At 39.7% G+C, this 22,234-nt stretch overlaps 1 protein-coding gene across 4 annotated transcripts in view; it reads right to left on the bottom strand.

The window, feature by feature from the left end:
* LOC128697378 (afadin-like) overlaps positions 1 to 22,234 on the bottom strand; it is a 349,288-nt gene that overhangs the window by 199,061 nt on the left and 127,993 nt on the right. For all 4 annotated transcript variants that reach the window (XM_070094069.1, XM_070094067.1, XM_070094070.1 and 1 more), the window contains 3 exons: positions 8,361 to 8,553; positions 623 to 747; positions 185 to 371 (listed from right to left, as the gene is read on the bottom strand). In XM_070094069.1, coding sequence (XP_069950170.1) covers positions 185 to 371; positions 623 to 747; positions 8,361 to 8,553 — 505 coding nt within the window. The remainder of the gene's footprint in view (positions 1 to 184; positions 372 to 622; positions 748 to 8,360; positions 8,554 to 22,234) is intronic.

Raw genomic sequence — 22,234 nt, 5'->3', positions numbered from 1 at the left:
ATTTGACAAAGACAGACACATAAGCCACAGTAATCCTTCATCCTTTGCATACACTATGCAGACAAATTGACAGAAGTGTTTAGCATGGTACTGTATGCTTCACCACATATTTATGACTAGCTAAAATAAAAACTCTGAAAAATACATTAAGCATTACATTGTAATACCAACAAGTAATACAAACCCGTATATAATTTTTCTGCCACCGAGGAGTCTGCCTCATTTGCTTCATTTGCTCGTCGCAGCTTTTCTTGTTTTTTAAGTTCTTTTTTCTCCCGTTTAGATAATTTACGCTGGAATGGCTGGTCTTTGGTTGGTATGGGTGTGGTAGGGTGAGGGGGTAGTGTGTTGACTAATGTAGAAGAACCACCCTGCCAAAGAAGGAATTTTAAGGCTTTATAGCTTACCATGCATTAAGAGGGACAAACACAGCTCTGTTTTACAAATTATGACAGGATGTTTATGCCTTCTTGTAGCAGGTAAAGAATTCTATGAAACTATATTAATTTCATAGTAAAACTGCATACACATGTAGTACATAATACAGCATATATACCTATCAGTAACCAGTTAAATAAGATAAAATAATGATATGATCCATGTAAATTTTAGATAGCTGTACCTCATATGACATTCCAAAATTGTATAGGTCCATTCGGCGGAGAAGAAACCTGCCCTCCCGATCATCTTTGTTCCAGTTCAACTGAACCAAAAGTGGCTTTTCATCCTCTGCAAGTCGACGCTCTTCTGTAAAAAAAAAATGCATTTGAAATTGAAAATTTAGAAAATAACTAAACTAGTGGTTAAGAATCCACTGGCTTACTAGTGTTATATACCCATGTTTAAGCTTAATAACTGGAATATAATACTGGCATACCAGTATTATATTCCAGTTAAGCATCAACTAGCATAGTTGAGCTGTTTTCCAAACACGTTTGGAATGACGAAGTTACACATTCCTGTCTCAGGATTGAACAAGGCTATCACGACTCTAGAACACATCTTAGCTGAGGATGATAAGCAAACAGTGTCTTCTTTGGGATAAAGAGCACAGGCCTAAAGAAGAGAGATTTGGTTATGTTTATGAGTATAGGTGACACCCACAATACTGGATATGACAATAATGATAATTTACGATGCTATGATGATAGCTTATGATTATATGATGACTCATGCCATGACAATGATGACTTGTTATGCCATGATAATAACTTATGCCATAACAATAACTCGATGCCATGTGTGGAGAAAATTCTCCAGTAAAGGGGGTATTTCTCAGCCCTCTAAGGGACTTAGCCCTCCTGCGAGGGGCTAGTGGACTCTTCCTTCCTTGCAAGCAGCTTTATTAAAACCACCTATATGTGCCGTAGTGTCACGAGGCATACCTTCCTCTCCTTGCCAGTGTCCTTGATCAACTACACGAGGTTAAACGTGAGTGATTACTCTTTTCTCCATAGGAAAATTAAGGGAAAATCTGCAGCCCACTTTATCTACAAGTTGGGACTATTAGGAATTCTAGTCTATAGCTAGATAACAAGAAACCTACCCTCTTGTACTGAATACTGTTGCAATGTGTAGTAAGGAAGAGACAAAACAGAGGGTGACTGCGGGTGCTTGGGCAGGACAACAAGCTAGGTTGAATTCAGACATCAGAGCGTGAACACACGTCACATATCTCCCACTGAGAACAAAGAAAATACTGACTGTGCGGTAAACTCTGAAATACTGACAATCTCCACTAGAAAAACTAGTGTTAAAAAGAAACGAGTGTATCATCCGCGGTATTATCCTGATAAGTGTAAAGTGTGTATCGCGGTATGCATTCAGGTGTTATGTCCTCACTCCCTATCAATGAGTGAGGAAATAACTACGCATCTGTAGCAGCCGCCTACTCAAGACATCAATACCAGGGTCATACTTCCCCTACCACAAACTAGGGGAAATTGGGTCAGTTACAATACCCGGGTCAGTTACAATACCCAGGTAAGTCCAGGCATACCCACACCTAATTACGTTAGCTGCAGCTATTAGGCAGGGGTAAGATTTGACTGGAATTACCAATAGATCCCGTTACATGTTGGTGGTTCACCCGAACTCAAGTATCACTACGCATTTCAGATGGTAGTGAAATGCTGGATATACACTCCTTTGGGGCAAATTGTGTTCTAATAAAATTGTTAAACAACCACTGTAGAATCTGGAACGGCACCCGGAAGGGATGTCCAGCTAGAGGCTGCTGGATATGGTGCTGTTTTAACAGATAAGTACGGATTGCTCTGTTTGTTTCATGCAGGAAAGTGTACTTATCTAACTGGGTCTCCACACCACTTACTATGCCATGATAAAAATGTACTATGACGTGATATTAATTATTAATAACTTACTAAGTCATGATAATAACTGACATCATAATTTGAAATAACTTACAAAGTGGACAAATTCAAGACACTTTTCTAACACTATTTCAAAACTATTACTTAAATTAAAAATCATAAAAACACCTGTCACTCAACTTGGGGAACAGAACCTTTACATCAGCTGTAAACTTTGTTGAATTTTCTAATGAATACATTACACAATGAGTGTGCACTGAGGTACACTGCATATACACCCGGAGGGGTGTACATCTCGGTACAGTGTGTATATATTTATATCTCGGTACAGTATGTATATATTTATATCCCGGTACAGTATGTATATATTTATATCTCGGTACAGTATGTATATATTTATATCTCGGTACAGTATGTATATATTTATATCTCGGTACAGTATGTATATATTTATATCTCGGTACAGTATGTATATATTTATATCTCGGTACAGTATGTATATATTTATATCTCGGTACAGTATGTATATATTTATATCGGTACATTATATATATATATATATATATATATATATATATATATATATATATATATATATATATTTATATCGGTACGGTATATATATATATATATATATATATATATATATATATATATATATATATATATATATATATATTTATATCGGTATATATATATATATATATATATATATATATATATATATATATATATATATATATATATATATATATATATATATTTATATCGGTACAGTATATATATATATATATATATATATATATATATATATACTGTATATATATATATATATATATATATATATATATATATATATATATATATATATATATATATATACAGTATGTTTATATTTATATCTCGGTACAGTATGTATATATTTATATCTCGGTACAGTATGTATATATTTATATCTCGGTACAGTATGTATATATTTATATCTCGGTACAGTATATATATATTTATATCGGTACAGTATGTATATATTTATATCGGTACAGTATGTATATATTTATATCTCGGTACAGTATGTATATATTTATATCTCGGTACAGTATGTATATATTTATATCTCGGTACAGTATGTATATATTTATATCGGTACAGTATGTATATATTTATATCGGTACAGTATGTATATATATATATATATATATATATATATATATATATATATATATATATATATATATATATATATATATATCGGTACAGTATATATATATATATATATATATATATATATATATATATATATATATATATATATATATATACAGTATGTTTATATTTATATCTCGGTACAGTATGTATATATTTATATCTCGGTACAGTATGTATATATTTATATCTCGGTACAGTATGTATATATTTATATCTCGGTACAGTATATATATATTTATATCGGTACAGTATGTATATATTTATATCTCGGTACAGTATGTATATATTTATATCTCGGTACAGTATGTATATATTTATATCGGTACAGTATGTATATGTTTATATCTCGGTACAGTATGTATATATTTATCTCAGTACAGTATGCATATACTAAGTATTTTAATTCTTATATTAAAGACCAAAGTACCATGACTGGTGGTATACAAGTAACAGAGCCTTAACGACTGACCCCTTGTGTAGCCGATAGGTTTTAAGCGTGATAAACAAACAAACGGATTAAGGTAATACTAGCGGGAACAATAAGACGGAGCCGCAAACCTGGTTGAGTCAGCAACGCCGCCAGGCAAGGCAAACCTCATGTGAGAACATTCCCCCCCCCCCACACACAATATAAACTTGCCCCGTCCCGACTTCCTCTCAGGTAGCCTGGAATATTTCTTATCAATTTCTCGAAGTATGAAGACGAAAAAAACTATTAACGGGAGATGTTACTACCCTTTATGTAGTTGCTATAGCAACTCAATGGTAATATAACTATTTTGTACGATGAAAACAATATTAAAAAAAAAACTTTTTAATTTACATTTTCAATGCATGTAGAATTTTCCAAATTAAGCAAACATATTACAATAAACTGGCAATTTAAAAACGGTAATACGACTATCTTAATAACGTTACCACCTCTCAAACACTAAATCTGATTGACTAACATGCATTGTACCATTCGTGAGCGGATCATTCAGATACGAAGATGCATATCTTGCATGGTTGACCAGTTGAATCCAACTATTTTTCACATCTAAAGGCTGACAAGTTTATTTCTATTATTAAGTAAACCAGAAATCTGAGATATGAGCTTTAACCCTTAAACTGTCCAAACAGATATATGTTCACATGCGTAGTGCTCCAAAAGTACATCTACTTTTTTTTTACATATTTTCAAATATAACAAAAAACAAGTAGATCAAAGTTTTTTTTACATGTTTTCAAATGTAAAAAATAAAAAGAAGCTCAACTTTTTTTACATACTTTCAAATGTTGAAAAAACGTAGATCTACGTTTGGACAGTTTAAGGGTTAAATATATTTACTACAAACGGAGATAAACGTTAATGCAAAGTATCTTGTAGGACATGAAGAATGAGTAGAAGATTGCAACTTCAGCAAGGTATATATTTAATTATAAACACATTTAGGTAATCATTATTACCCTGGACCTTCAAACTTATAAATAACTATGTAATTTGAGCTGGTGAAGGCATGTTTTGCATTACTTGACTGGTGAATGATGGAGGAAACTATACACTAAATGGGAGACGGAGCTACGTGGGATCCAGACAGAAGCCCCTCACTGAAAACGAACACCGAATGATAATCAGTGATTGATTTTCGCATGACTATCACACTTAAAATTCTCAACTCCTCCGCTGCTGCAATTCTAACTAGAAAATAGTCCATGCATCATCGAAGCTTATATGTGATGCCTGGATGCTGAGTAAGATGCATGGAACTCGTCTCCATACCTCCTGTCCTCTGCCTTCCCTACATTTCCGGTCTTTCTAATCTCAACAACTCTCTCCGTTCCTTAGACATCAAACTTACTTTTCGCCAGACTAACACTCTTCGCACTAATCTAGTTTATACCTCTCCTCCCTCTATAGATGCTCCTGGCGTCTACTCTATTTCTTGTTCCTTCTGTCCTCTGCAGTACTTTGGAGAAACTGGCCGATCTCTTTCTGACAGTGAGGCAATGGTATGGTGATACCGACAATATGTGGAAAAGACACTTATGTACAGTTCAGGACATTTATTAAATGAAACATTTCGCCATGAGTGGCTTCTTCAGTCCTAATAAGACTGAAGAAGCCACTCGTGGCGAAACGTTTCCTTTAATAAATGTCCTGAACTATACATAAGTGTTTTTCCACATCTTTCTGACAGACTTAGGGAGAGCTTAAACACACATGCAGTTTAATGTGATCCTTTATTGACAACGTTTCGCCCACACAGTGGGCTTTTTCAAGTCACAAACAGTTGTCAATAAAGGATCACATTAAACTGCATATGTGGAAATATAAACACATATGCAGTATAATGTGATCCTTTATTGACTACATTTCGCCCACACAGTGGGCTTTTTCAAGTCACAAACAGATCTACCTGGGGTGGAAGGGACACGAGTATTTATAGTCAGGTTCAGAATGCTGAGGTCAGGTGGAGAATGCTGCATCTGATGATGTACCGAGTGGGGTTATAGTCTAAAATCTTGGTACATCATCAGATGCAGCATTCTCCACCTGACCTCAGCATTCTGAACCTGACTATAAATACTCGCGTCCCTTCCACCCCAGGTAGATCTGTTTGTCAATAAAGGATCACATTATACTGCATGTGTGTTTATATTTCCATTGTGTCGGTATTGTATCCCATTTATTTCCAAACTGCATATGTGTTTATGTTTCCATTGTGTCGGTATTTTATACCATTTATTTTCAGACTTAGGGAGCACAAAAGTAGTGTTAGGCTTGCCGACGCCAACACTGCTCTTTTCTGTCATGTCAGAGATCACAGTCATCCTACTGACTGGTCTTCTGCTAAAACTGTCTACCCTACTTCCAACTTTCACAGTCGCCGTCTGGTTGAATCTCCTTTATACACAACTTTCCTTGTATGAATCTTAATCTTGGCTTTGTCTCTGTAGATGCCTTCCTTTCCCATTACATTGTAAAATGCTCCAAACTTTAGAACACCCGTGACTTAACCTGATTCTTTCTTTCCTCTTCTCCCTCTTCCTCTTTCCTCTTTCTCCTTTGGGTTTTCTCTCTTCTGCCTTGGGTATCTGTCATTTATTATATTTTTTTCCCCTCTGTGTTCTTGCTCCTACCCTCTGTGGGCTCCTAGCTCCCTTGCAGTGCTCCTCTTTCTTAGTATTTGAATGACTCAACTACTGCCACTTCCACTATCTGCTGGCCTATGTATATTCCCTCCTCTCCTTTTCGTCAGTGTGACTTTGTAATGGTCCAAATCGGACCGAAACGTCGTCTTAAGCTCCTCTCTTCTATGTGCGGGTTATTTGTGTTGTTCCAGTCACGGTATTGTGCCTTTTATTGTTTTTTTTTTTTGTTACTTATGCGCATTATACGTGTAGACGTGATCGTTGTCTGGGCTTTCACAAATATTGAACTGCCGTGTCGCTGCAGTTTTTTTTCTCTTGTTCTCAATTGTGTGTGCTTAAACAGAAGTATGTTAGTGGATTATGGAACCTACCATATCTTACGTACTTATACCGTTCGTCGATTCCGGGGGTCATTCCCCAGCGGCCCAGCCAGGCCATTATGAAAAAAATGAGGAAATATAAATTAGAATGCAGTATATAAAAAAAAACTCAGTAGAGAGGAAGATTAAGGGGAGGAACCTATAAGGAGTGATAATGTCAGACGATGATCTACATTCACTAATCACAACAGCGCTACTATCACAAGGGCAAGGAAATTTATTGGAAAACCAGAACCTGCAGAACGAGATAATCCAAGCAAATGGTAATATTTTTAATTCACTTGTTTCTTTAGGTATTTTACGGCCCAATTTAAAACCCTTTATCGGGCAGGGAAAATTGTTCCTCAGTATGTTCACTGCCTGTATAAATTATGTCAAACTATCTAAATTACTGGGAAAGCCTCATGTCCCTTAAACTGTACTTCCTGGAACATATGCGAGAAAGATGAATCATACTTACCTTTGATGGGTTTCCTGATATTTGCTGCTCCCAAAGCCTTTGACTAGGTTTCTCTGGTGCTTACCTGATAACCAAGATGATGTTGGCGGCCCGCTGGCCCACATATCTATCACAGCCAGGTTGGTGTGGCACCTGGAAAATTCTGGAGGAACTGGCCCCAAATCTGCACGCCGAAATCACTTCTTGTGAAAGTATGAGGCTTAACAGACGTTGCAAAATACCCCAGTGGAAATTATAATTATTATAATTATGGGTGAGCGCTAAAGCGGTAGGGATTATACATCGCCTGTGGGGGATTAGGGATGGAAGGTGTTCAGGCTCAATTCAGGGAACTGGATTGTGCACAGATCCGATTCCCTAGATCAAGAGCCCCTCACCAGCGTCAAGGAACCTCCCTTCAGGGGCCCCTAGTGAAAAGTATGGTTGCATTACTAAGATAGCTCAATAAGTGTAAAGGGACCAAGACTTTTTAATACCCTCTCTCACACGTAAGGAGATTTACCAACAAACCCCATACCTTTGAAATGCCTTTGAAGAGTTTCGAGAGTTTCACAACTCTCGGAGCCCGGCCATGGGCCAGGCTCGTCTGGTGCTTGCCTGGTCAACCAGGCCTGTTTTCATAAGGAAACTTGTAAAGTTCAAGGTAGAGTTCTATCAGCGGGCTGTCGTGCGTGTTGGACTGTGTGTGACCGATTAATCATCCTGAATGATCATGCCATCAACCTGGAGACCTGGTCTGGGACCGGACCAGGGAAACTAACCCCCGTAATTTTCTAGGTAAACCACAGGAAAACCCCCATTCTCGTGTCTCGTAGTGTACCAAGGGAGGAAATGCAAAGAACTCACCTCCGTTTTCGTGTATCTCGTAGAGTGCGTACTCGGGAATGGAGAGCATGCGCATATCGGGCCTGAACTTCTCGACAAGCGTTTCAATGACGTATCTGGAGTTGGCAGTGCTGGGCACACGGATGCACTTGGTTGCCACTTTCTGACCAGAGTCTTGGAAGTAGAAGCGCATCACTCCGTGAAACTCCAGATCCTGACAAAAAAAATATTTACATTATTCAACTATCTAACTATATTAAAAGAAAATAAAGGGTCCTAAATAAAATATACACCACCAGAGACGGTGTTATTTGGTATTCAAATATAAATTATACATGAAATTACAAATTATTAAATTAACTAGACATGACTAAAAGCATTAGGGCAGTAAATAAAGGCAACTTAGGTCTCCCACCCCAGCATGCAACCTCTCCTTACATTATACACATGAGCGTATTGTTTCCCATGAAGTAAATGTGTCTGCATCCCCGTTGCCAGATGTTACCCTCCCGGTAATCAAATTGATTTATTGTTCATTAATTATAAGTAAATTGAAGATGATACAGGTAAGGAACCTAAACTAAATTTAATAGTGTTTAAATTAATTGTTTTCTTGGAAATTACTGACTGCTGAGATTGTGTGGTGGATTAGGAGCGAGTGAGGGGGGGGGATGGGGAGCAGCTTACAACCACCTTCAAACTTATATGGTTTCATCCCCGGTGTTTACATTCTTCACTGCTCCATCCCATGACATGGAAGTACCTGTAAGCCTGCAAGATACCAGATACCTGCTGGAGTTGAAGAGGTATGAACGACAACGTCGGGAGGGGGGACAACCAGTGACATCATTCCGTAAGATTATATATATATATATATATATATATATATATATATATATATATATATATATATATATATATATATATATATATATTATAAAACGCTGTTATTTACGGATTACCTGGAGAGGGTTTCGGGGGTCAACGCCCCCGCGGCCCGGCTTGTGACTAGGCCTCATGGTGAATCAGGGCCTCATCAACCAGGCTGTTGCTGTTGGCCGCACGCAACTCGACATATGAACCACAGCCTGGCTGGTCAGGTACTGACTTTAGGTGTCTGTCCAGCGCCTTCTTGAAGACAGCCAGGGGTCTATTGGTAATTCCCCTTATGTAGTCGATTCTTGAGTCACCGCCCCTGCTGTCCAGTCACATACCGGGTTTCCTAGACAGCCATCAAGTGGCCGTTGGTGCTAAGAGCATGTAGTCTAAAGTAGGCACCACGTCTCATTTGCATAATTTGTGGACAAAAATTTGCATAATTTGTGGGGAAAAAACAGTCGTCATAAATATTACGTGATGTCATTTGGCGAACACAAAAAAAAAAAAACTTAATTTTTCACCGACACGTTTATTTCTGATATGGTAAAGATAAAATTGCATTTATTGTATTTATGACAGCAGCAATTACATAGTTAATGGCAATCCGACTTAGGTGCACTTAAGAACATAAGAAAGAAGGAACACTGCAACAGGCCTACTGACCCATGCGGAGCAGGTCCATGTCCCCCCCCCGGATTAGACCAATGACCCACCCCCCCGGATTATCCCAATGACCCACCCAGTCTGGTCATCCCCACTCAAGGATGGAGCACTGTACCAGGCCCAGCAGCACCCAGCAGGTCCAACTCACACCCACCCACACCCACTCATGTATTTATCTAACCTATTTTTAAAACTACACAACGTTTTAGCCTCAATAACTGTACTCGGGAGCTTGTTCCACTCATCCACAACTCTATTATCAAACCAGTGCTTTCCTATATCCTTCCTGAATCTGAATTTTTCCAGCTTGAAACCACTGCTGCGAGTCCTGTCTTGGCTGGAAATTTTCAGCACACTATTTACATCCCCTTTATTTATTCCTGTTTTCCATTTATACACCTCGATCATATCCCCCCTAATTCTACGCCTTTCGAGAGAGTGCAGATTCAGGGCCTTCAGTCTATCCTCATAGGGAAGATTTCTGATGCATGGGATCGTCTTTGTCATCCTCCTTTGTACGTTTTCCAGAGCATTTATATCCATTCTGTAATACGGTGACCAGAACTGAGCAGCATAGTCTAAATGAGGCCTAACCAAGGATATATAGAGTTGAAGAACAACCTGAGGACTTCTATTATTTATATTTCTAGATATGAAGCCAAGAATTCTGTTAGCTTTATTGCGAACACTAATGCACTGTTGTCTTGGTTTTAGGTTACTGCTAACCAGAACTCCTAAATCCTTTTCGCAATCGGTAGTATTAAGATCTACATTATTTAGTTTATATGTGGCATGGTTATTTAACTGTCCAACATTTAGAACTTTGCATTTGTCAATATTAAACTGCATCTGCCACTTCTCCGACCATTGCGTCAGTCTAATCAAATCATCCTGGAGTGCTCTAATGTCCTCATTAGAATGAATTGGACGGCCTATTTTGGTGTCATCAGCAAATTTGCTTATGTCGCTATTTATTCCCTCATCTATGTCGTTTATGTAAATTGTGAACAACAACGGGCCCAACACTGCAGCATGAAGAACATAATTAATATCAGTAATCGTATTTCATCAGCTCACTGCAGACTTTTGCAAATTTAGAGTCATCCAGTGGTTTTCTTACTTTGTGTTGGTGCATATTTCTGGCGTGAAAACCTTGAGCTGAGCTTCTCTACTCTTAGTCTAAATCCCTGCCCCGTAGACCAATTACTATGTTGTTGAAAAACTGGTACACATAAGTACAATTATACCTACGATAACCCAATGGGAGAGGGAGGGGATGGGGTCTGCAAAAACCAGGCATTTTTTTTCACTGTGAAAGTGGATTATATTGATACCAATGCCAAGAAATCATCCCTTTTCTGTGACAGAACGGGGTGTCGCTGTTAGCTACAGTACCACTGGTAAAAAGTCGCTCCTGCTGATTACAGGAGCAAACCTTGCCATCGGTCTCCAAATGTACACGCATGGAGCGGGCTGACTTTTCTAGCTGGAAAACACCATTGTGTGAAGTTCTAAAAACCTTGACTTTCAGGTTGCTTGGCTAGTACTCTGCCCGTGACTAGAGCGTGAATTTTCCTAACAGACTGGTAGAGGAAGAATGACTCTTGCTCAGTAAATCTTGACTACGTCGACTTTGCTTTGGAACTCTCGAGTTGTGAGATGCTGAGATTATCCGCAAAACCATCCATCCATATCTTCCAAGGTTGGCTCATACAGATCGACATCGATGTTCAACTAGTCTTAACTCCACAGTTAGTTTCTTATATTAACGTAGATTTGTCTGCAAAGCTGTTTAGATTAAATTAACGTGAATTAACGACATTTAATCCGTTATAACAAACGTTAACACCAAAGTAAAAGTATAACTGGAAAACGAATAAAAACAGAATCGTCGATAATTGTGAAGTAAATATATCGCAAAACATTTCTTGTTTTCATTCTTCCATCCTCGTGTATTCCTGAAGCCATAAATTACCAATTTGTCCATGTGTTATCAAATGCAATCTTTGCAAGTTCATATGAAGGTGTCCAGAATTATAAATTTTATTATTCACGCAAGATCAGGTTTCCCCCTCATTAACGAGTTGTTCATTATCTCTACTTTTCACTTGGCGCTGCCCGAATGGCTAGTTTGTAAACCCCACGCTTATCCTGCGATTATTATACTAAAGGGAAGCACTTAACCCAATGTAGTCATGACACTTGGGGAATAGGAAGCAATTAGGTTCAATGATAGGAGGGGAAATACAAGTCCAAGTCCTTAAATCAAGAGCCTCCACTTCGCCAGAGTCAAGGAACTTGCCCTGAAGGGCTTAGCCTGTAGCCTGCATTCATAAAGCGACACTTGCTAGTCTCTACCTGGTGATGGCTTCAGGAATCGTAGCCCCCGCGGTCCGTTCATACTGTTTCTTTGGATCTTGCAGCCAGAAACGTGCAACACGATTCGGCTAGTCTGCAATGCCAGACTAGGCGGTTGTTTTCACAACATTCGTGTAATCACAACGCTTGTGAAAGTTCTGGAGTATTGCGAGTGCTGTTCCTCCATAAACTAGTAACATTCCGATATAAGTCGTAAACAACAGGTGTATGAGGAAAATAGTAAGGTACACCCCTATACATACAAACTGAACCTAAGCCAGACACATGGTATTCCCGACACGTTCGTTACTCACATTAACTTGTTCTCTGGCATAATTTTTGCACCCTTAAAGAAATAGTAATATCGGAAAGTAAATGTTTACATTTCAACAAGATGATTATGTTCGTAAGGATGATAGCTCTCTCGCTCTCCTCTTTAGCTATAAAAAAATTTTGCTGTGCAGCTCAAGATTTCTGTTCTTATATGCTCTCAGTATTTAATGCAGCCTAAACAATGTTCATTACATTTTTTAAATGGCAGCTAACTTCACCGCCATAAGTTTCTCATAATAGTTTCTCGCAGTGAACGCCGTGACAACGCTAAGCTTTATGAAGTTCAATCTTCCACCGCCTGTTTCTACATACCATGCACATTATCTTATCCACTACCTGACACAGTAAAGAGCCTATATAACCTATCTCTTACATACACCTCCATCCCCTTTACCTCAATACTGCAGCTCGCTAGATGCCTTACTTTTTGTCACTGTTTAATACAAAGCAATGACGCAATACAAACATAATTACTTCCTCGCATTTTCAGTGTCACTTATGTTGGCATTATGTATACATTCCTCAACTCTTTACCTCAATTATGCATACATTCTTCAACCCTCACGTATTTGCAATTAGTCATATGCATCATTCTGCTTATATGAATACCACATTTTAAGCTTTACAACAGCTCCACCTATGACAGTTTAGCACCAAGAAATAGTTACAATGTGGAAACAAAAGCTAGCTATGTTTTCCCGTTATATTCCATCACATAGGATAGGTTATATATGCGAGGTAATGAAATATGTCAAACTGAGCTGGGAGTTACATGGTGTAAGGGGGGTGTAATATGTAACAAGTACGTCCCCTCCCGCCAAAGGCAGCAAGTGGGGCATGTTGGACCACAGCACAGCCGTCGTGGGTTGTGCAGCTACACGTCATTAGTGGGCAAGTGAGTGCACCGTCACGCTCCTAAGATCCTCCAGGGAGAAAACAACACTCATGCCGCCGCTGCAAACATCCTTATACACATCGCTCGTTTTATAACGCATAGTAGTTCATGTATTTCAGAACGATCTACACCGCCGTCACACAGCCCTGATCAATCACTGGGAGAGTGTTACGAAATTTTCTCTGCTCCTTTGATTAATTTATTTTGGAAAATAACTATTTACCTAGCAAAATATATACAGCATTTGCGTTGCCAATGGTTGTGAAAACTAACCGCTCGTGATATACCCTGAGTTTATAATTTTTTGTATTAATTACTATAGGTACTATAGTAATTAAATTACTATAGTAATTAAATATATTAATTGCTATAGTACCTGAACGCAAAAATGTTACACATGCAGACAAAAGTTCAGCAATTCTCAATAACTGGGAAATTATTATATTATTAATCAATAGTACAACATGCATAAATGCAAAATCCTTGAGTCGAGTACGACTGCTTTCCGACCAAATATGAACATCCCACACGGCCAGTGGAGGCCCAATACTATCCTTGCCTTGAAGTCTTAAGTACTTCTTCCTGCATCTTTGTTCTTGCACCTGAAATAATGATAATGGTGACACTTAAAATCACTCGTTCTCTCTCTCGCTTCGAGTAATACTCGGTGTTGACGGTTTCGTTCAAGGCAAGGGAGCTGGAAAAAATACAGTTCACGTTTTCTGCTGCACAGTCATTAAAGCATTTAAACTACTGGGCATGCCTTAAAACTGGAAATATAACTTTAGAGCGGAAGTTAAGAGACATGCGTGATAATAATGTATATACATGGAAGATACTAGAAGACCTAGTCCCAAGAATGCAAACAACCATAACAACGTAATGAAGTGAAAAACAGACCCGGTGAAAAACGGGCTCCACAGGCACACTGAGAGAATACCGTTAACATCTGTGGGCTTCGTCTATTCAACCTCCTGCCAGCAGATACAATAAATATTAAGGGAAGAAGTATATAAGTATTCAAGAAAGCTGAATCTCTGCTTCTGCAGTGTAATAGAGCAACCAGGTTGGGATGAATATATGGGCCAATAGGCCAACAACAGCCTAGTTGACCAGGAAATCAACAATCAGGCCTGGTCTTCAGGCCATGACAGAAGTAGGAAAATTCGAAATTGGTCATAGGTACAACATAAAGTGAACCATGTGACTTAGGTCAGTGGTTATTAAATTCCCCTTCTCTTGTGAACCATAATGTTCCTTGAAATTATATTTTTTCTTTATTTCAGGCTAGGTTACGCAAACCTACGAAAGGGCAAATTAAACTACAAATAAGAAATTAAAAAACGGGAGCAACACGTCTAGAAGCGAGAGATCTCGACAAACCAAGACAAACTTCAAATATGCTGGCAAGACACGATGATATTTTTACTTTAGGGAAATTTGACAGCCGTACTAAGTTGTCAACCTGGTCGGAGTTCAGGCCGGTCCACGACCGCCTCACTAGCAAGAAATACTGATTGTCAGCATAAACTTGTACCACCACAACCATGTCACCAACTTGCTCTGTGCGCTCAGCGATCTCTGATAATTAACTGACCATCAGTGCTACTTAAAGCTATTAATAGTAGGCACGAAGTGTGGAAATTATCATAGTTTAAATAAAGAATAGCCCAACAGAGAAATGAGTGAGTAGTACCAGTGAGGGTGAGTGTAGCATCAGCGATGCTGCGCCGGTACAGGAGAGAGCAGTCAGTACAAGTCAAGAGGAAGTGATGGGTGGGTCATTGTTGAGTGTGAGTCAACAAGTAGCTTTGCCTGCCGATATGTCTGTTATGCCTCCACTCTGCTACCACTGCTGTTCCTATTGTTATAGCTGAGACTTACCACAACTGCAGCTATTGCGATGCTACTATTGTGACTCCCGCTATTTGCTGTTGCTATTCTTCTTGTGATGCCAATGATGCTTAGACACTTGCCTCTGCTTAATTGGCTTCTATTGATTCTGATATTATTGTGTATGCTGCTACCGCTACTACCTCTTTTGTTGTTGCTAGTGCTTCTGATGTTACTACTGTGTATAACCTGCTGCTGACGCTGCTATGGCTTCAGTCACATGGCCTATTGTTTTGAGGACACAATGCAAATTAAATAAAGGCCATGAAAATGATAGATTGGATTAAAAAAAATCAATTAAGAGTATCAAACAAATGAAAAGCGATAACCAGCTATAAGGCTGTTTCTCACACACACACACACACACACACACACACACACACACACACACACACACACACACACACACACACACACACGCACACGCACACGCACACGCACACGCACGCACACGCACACGCACACACACACACATGACATGATAACGACATACAAAATACTGAGAGGAATTGACAAGGTGGACAAAGACAGGATGTTCCAGAGATTGGACACAGTAACAAGGGGACACAGTTGGAAGCTGAAGACACAGATGAATCACAGGGATGTTAGGAAGTATTTCTTCAGCCACAGAGTAGTCAGTAAGTGGAATAGTTTGGGAAGCGATGTAGTGGAGGCAGGATCCATACATAGCTTTAAGCAGAGGTATGCTAAAGCTCACGGCTCAAGGAGAGTGACCTAGTAGCGATCAGTGAAGAGGCGGGGCCAGGAGCTCGGACTCGACCCCCGCAACCTCAACTAGGTGAGTACACACACACACACACACACAAAAGACATGATAAAACTAAATAGAACGAAACGTGATCACAAAAACTTTCGTCTTTTATACAAAAACTTCACATTTCGTCCGTTAAGACACTGTGTTAGACATTTGTTTTTTTGTGACATACAGAAAGAAAATACAATATAACTTTCAATAGTTTACAGATGAAATTCAAAGTTTTGGCCTGTCCTGGACCATTATCAAATGCAAACTATTCTTCACAAATTACTGACCTACATTTAAGAGAGCAAACCTAAGACTTACGTATTAATTAAGTTTCCTATTTTTAGTGTGAGTTATTTGTTCCAGCCACAGACTTGTTTTTATAGATACTTCGTTTAATATTGTTTAAAATGAAAGACTATCTTAAAACCAGAATATAGGGAGTAACAAAATTTATTAAAATGAAAAACATTTTTTCAAGAAAAGTGCAGTGATAAGAATAAAAAAAAAATCCTTAGGAGCTGTTGGTGCTAGTCGCATACACTAACACTAGTTCCCTCTTGAAGACTTCTAGGGGTCTGTTGGTAAATCCCCTTACTTAAGAAGGGAAGGTGGTGGAAATACTTGCTCCTTTTACACTTACTGAGTTCTCTTACATCAGTGTATTCAATGCACTCCCTGCTGTCCAATGGCGGTATTTTGCACCGTCTCCCATGCCTCTTGTTCCCGTGGAAAGTATTTCCTGTGTGCAGATTTAGGACTAATGCCTCCTGAATTTTCCTGGTATTATTCGTGACATTCAGTATTTTTCTGCCTATACGTTCCAGGAAGTATAGCTCGAGGAATTTCTGGCGTTCCCAATAATATGGATCTCGATAATGCTAGAGCTAAAATTATTTAAGCTATAATAATTTAGTTGAAAATTAGTTACTTCAACAGGAAGACGTGTGGTACACAAATAACCCGCACATGAAAGAGAGAAGCTTAGGACGACGTTTCGGTCCGACTTGGACCATTTACAAAGTCACTTTGTAAATGGTCCAAGTCGGACCAAAACGTCGTCGTAAGCTTCTCTCTTTTATGTGCGGGTTATTTGTGTATCGTTCCAGTCACGGTATTGTGCCTTTTTTTTTTTTTGTTATTAAGACGTGTGGTAATTTAAGTAAAACAGTTTCATGGAACAGGCATGGCAGCCTAATACACAACATAAGAGTTCGCATGAATGTAGTGGAATCAAAATAGGGGACTAGACAAACACGGTGTTCCATGGGCCCTTTGTTCATAACCGACATTGTCTTACCTGTGGCCGGCTTCGAGTTATCCTACTCCCGGAGCCCAGTCATGGGCCAGGCTTCTATGGTGCTTGCATGGTCAATCAGACTATTGCTGTTGACGGCCCGCTGGCCTATATCCACGACAGCCTAGTTAATCAGGCACTTGTTGAGTTTCCTCTTGAAGATCTATATATATGTCTGGGCAGTGTTTCTGACATCTTCTGGTAGAATGTTGAACAGTGAGTTTATTTTACACTTCCTCCCATATCTTCCACTTCTGTACTAGGCCCTCAGAATACTTTGCAGCGTTACCAGTTACTTCAATGTTTTACTGGCTCTATGTGCGCCGTAAACGATCTCTGCCTTGAACGGAGTCATCAACACTGAAGAGTGCTCTAAGAGCGGGTATTTAAGCATTATTTACCTTTTTTTTTTTTTAGAAAGTTTGCCTTTTCCACCCCAAATATGCACACAGAAATCACTCCCTACGAAAGTGAGAGACTCTGAAAACGATGCAAAATACGCCCAGTGAAAATTACAGGTGCAAACAGGCCCATGATTTTTCCACATCCTCTATCAAACATATGGGATATTACCAACAAACTCCTCTAGCTGTCCTCAAATTCCCTGAGTTAATTCCTAATCAGTCGGGCTGTCGTGCATACATAAGAATGGAGGAATACTGCAGAAGGCCTACTGGCCCATTCAAGGCAGGTCCTTGAACTCTGCAGCTGGCACCAACAGCCTGGCTGATCATGCAATCAACCAGGGTGTCTGGTCTGGGACTGGGTAGTAAGGGGCGGTGACTCCCCGAAATCATCTTGAGGTAGCACAGGTAGAGTATACAAGTATCACTAAAGGCTAAGTAATTTACGAGGCGCCATAATAATAATGGATGTTAGTGAGGCGGCAGCTTACACATGTTGACAAAAACATACCCTGCCGACCTTCACACTGGCTCATACCCAGCCAACACATGAGCTATATACACTCATGATTTACTTTAATACACATATTTAGGATTAAAGTATTCTTGACATAGTGAAAAAGTGACAGGCAGCCTTATTGACCACTACTTAGTGGATAAATAAACCACTAAGACACTTCTACTTGCACTTTTAATTTGGGCCCGGTACATACATAATATATATATATATATATATATATATATATATATATATATATATATATATATATATATATATATATATATATATATATATACACACACACACACACACACACACACACACACACACACACACACACACACACACACACACAGGACAGAAGGTGGAGAACTCACAAGAAATGATCAGGAGGTATGCGAGGAGCTGAACAGGAGATTTAAGGAAGTTTTTACAGTAGAGACAGGAAGGGCTGTGGGAAGACAGCACAGAAGGGAACATCAAGAGGGAATATACCAACAAGTGTTGGATGACATACGAACAACTGAGGAGGTGGTGAAGCTCTTAAGTGACTTTGACACCTCAAAGGCGATGGGACCGGACAACATCTCCCCATGGGTCCTTAGAGAAGGAGCAGAGATGCTGTGTGTGCCTCTAACCACAATCTTCAACACATCCCTTGAAACTGGGCAACTACCTGAGAAATGGAAGACAGCTAATGTAGTCCCCATATTTAAGAAAGGAAACAGAAACGAGGCACTAAACTACAGACCTGTGTCTCTGACATGTATTGTGTGTAAAGTCATGGAGAAGATTATCAGGAGGAGAGTGGTCGAACACCTGGAAAGGAACAAGATTATAAATGAAAACCAGCATGGGTTCATGGAAGGCAAATCTTGTATCACAAACCTCCTGGAGTTTTATGACAAGGTAACAGAAGTAAGACACGAGAGAGAGGGGTGGGTAGATTGCGTTTTCCTAGACTGCAGGAAGGCCTTTGACACAGCTCCCCACAAGATATTAGTGCAGAAGCTGGAGGATCAGGCGCACGTAAAAGGGAGGGCACTGCAATGGATAAGGGAATACCTGACAGGGAGGCAGCAACGAGTCATGGTACGTGAAGAGGTATCACAGTGGGCGCCTGTTACGAGCGGGGTCCCACAGGGGTCAGTTCTAGTCTCAGTAGTAGTAACCAGTTACCAGTAACCAGTACCAGTTAGTTGACTCGCTACCAACCGTCTCTGCCTGAGTCACTGTCTATTCATATTGTGCTGACCTAGCAGTATTCAAAGACCCCCTCACATATGGGTACTGTGGGCGGCCAGTCAGTTTACGAGAGTGAGCAAGAGAGATAGGTTACGGCTGTAAGGGCGCTCTCCACATTATCTGTAATTATACGTACTACCAGCCTACGTGAGTATTACTTTACCCAATCCACGTGTTCGAACTCCCACATGATACTAGGACCAGTGCTATTTTTTATATATGTGAACGACATGATGGAAGGAATAGACTCTGAAGTGTCCCTGTTCGCAGATGACGTGAAGTTGATGAGAAGAATTAAATCGGACGAGGATGAGGCAGGACTGCAAAGAGACCTGGATAGGCTGGACATGTGGTCCAGCAACTGGCTTCTCGAATTCAATCCAGCCAAATGCAAAGTCATGAAGATTGGGGAGGGGCAAAGAAGACCGCAGACAGAGTATAGGCTAGGTGGACAAAGACTACAGACCTCACTCAGGGAGAAAGACCTTGGGGTGACCATAACACCGAGCACATCACCGGAGGCACACATCAACCAAATAACCGCTGCAGCATACGGGCGCCTGGCAAACCTGAGAATAGCGTTCCGATACCTTAATAAGGAATCGTTCAAGACACTGTACACTGTGTATGTTAGGCCCATACTGGAGTATGCAGCACCAGTCTGGAACCCACACCTGATCAAGCACGTCAAGAAGTTAGAGAAAGTACAAAGGTTTGCAACAAGGCTAGTCCCAGAGCTCAAGGGAATGTCGTACGAGGAAAGGTTAAGGGAAATCGGACTGACGACACTGGAGGACAGAAGTGTCAGGGGAGACATGATAACGACATACAAGATACTGCGGGGAATAGACAAGGTGGACAGAGATAGGATGTTCCAGAGAGGGGACACAGGGACAAGGGGTCACAACTGGAAGCTGAAGACTCAGACGAGTCACAGGGACGTTAGGAAGTATTTCTTCAGTCAGAGTTGTCAGCAAGTGGAATAGCCTAGCAAGTGAAGTAGTGGAGGCAGGAACCATACATAGTTTTAAGAAGAGGTATGACAAAGCTCAGGAAGCAGAGAGAGAGAGGATCCAGTAGCGATCAGTGAAGAGGCGGGGCCAGGAGCTGAGTCTCGACCCCTGCAACCACAATTAGGTGAGTACAATTAGGTGAGTACACACACACACACACACACACACACACACACACACACACACACACACACACACATTTTCTCTCTCTCTCTCTCTCTCTCTCTCTCTCTCTCTCTCTCTCTCTCTCTCTCTCTCTCTCTCTCTGAAAAGAAGGAACACACGCGCTGAAAGAAGGAACTGAACTACTATATAGCTCAATTGGCAAAGGTATACATCCAATCTCTTTAATTAGAAAAACTGAAAGAAAATTGGAGGAAGGCAACTGTGGTGGCCATATATACAAAGAGGGAGAGAGAAGAAACGCTGAATTAGAAACCTGCATCTCTAATATGCATACTGTTAAAAGTTTGGGAGAAGATAGTAAGGAAAAGGACACTGAAGCGCTTCTGTTAAGTAGTTCTGAGGAGTATCTTCCCCGCAGCCGGTCCTGAAGCAGACCTCCCTGGCTGGAATGGAAATATTACAGGATAAAGCAGTATTATGAAGGACAGAGGAAAATAACCTTGATAATCAAGAAGAATCAAGTTCAAGGGTAAAGTGTCACTGCCTGACTGCCTTACAGTCAGATTGTCCATGTTTGTATTACATTTGTCAGTGAAAATCTATATAAGAGAGACCTTGGATAATGATGATCAGTTTAGATGTACTGATGGAAATATAAATTCATGTAACAATCTAAATTAACCTAATCAAAGAAACTAAGAATAAAACATGAAAGAGTTAAGAATTTGACGTTGAGTAACACGTAAAAAAAAAAAATTGGTGCAATAAAATGAGAATATGTTGAGGAGGAGAGCAGCAGGTGGTGGGTGTCAAGTGTTGCTTTAAGGTAAGAGCCGAGATGGCACCACACTTCATAAACATCAACTAGGGCAAGTGAACCCATTTATACTATAATAGAGTTAAGTGTTCCATAACATGGTGTGTATGAAATACTTGAGGGCCAAACTTGCAGCTTCATGCGGGCACTTCAGCTGCTCAACACTCGCAGCTGAGGGATAAAGCACACTCACGTCACTCCTCAAACTACAACCACAAGGTTGACAAAGTCTGCAAAATATAAACTTTCAATTATTAACCAGGACCACACAGCATCACAGCAGACGTGACACGCGTGCAGATGTGAGCGTTACACCAGCCTGCCCTTGCACCACGCTGCTATATGTACTGCAGCAGCTCTTTTTAATTAGTTTATTTGCCGCTAAATATATGTTTATGTAACCTGCAATAAACTACAAAAAATATTTTTGTATTGACAGAGAATGTTAAAAAAAAAAACTTAAAATCGTGCGAGAAAATAGTAAATGATCACAGGTTGAGTGCTGTTACAGCTTCTTAATCTTTCTTATTATAATATGCAAGAATCTTTCAAAGATATCACATGTGTGAGGTACTGTTGTGTGATGTCTGTTATCACATGTGTGAGGTACTGTTGTGTGATGTCTGTTATCACATGTGTGAGGTACTGTTGTGTGATGTCTGTGTTATCACATGTGTGAGGTACTGTTGTGTGATGTCTGTGTTATC

The sequence above is a fragment of the Cherax quadricarinatus genome, chromosome 44, assembly GCF_038502225.1.
Source record: "Cherax quadricarinatus isolate ZL_2023a chromosome 44, ASM3850222v1, whole genome shotgun sequence".
In the NCBI taxonomy this organism is placed as follows: Eukaryota; Metazoa; Arthropoda; class Malacostraca; order Decapoda; family Parastacidae; genus Cherax; species Cherax quadricarinatus.
This window is presented reverse-complemented; position numbering and strand designations above follow the sequence as displayed.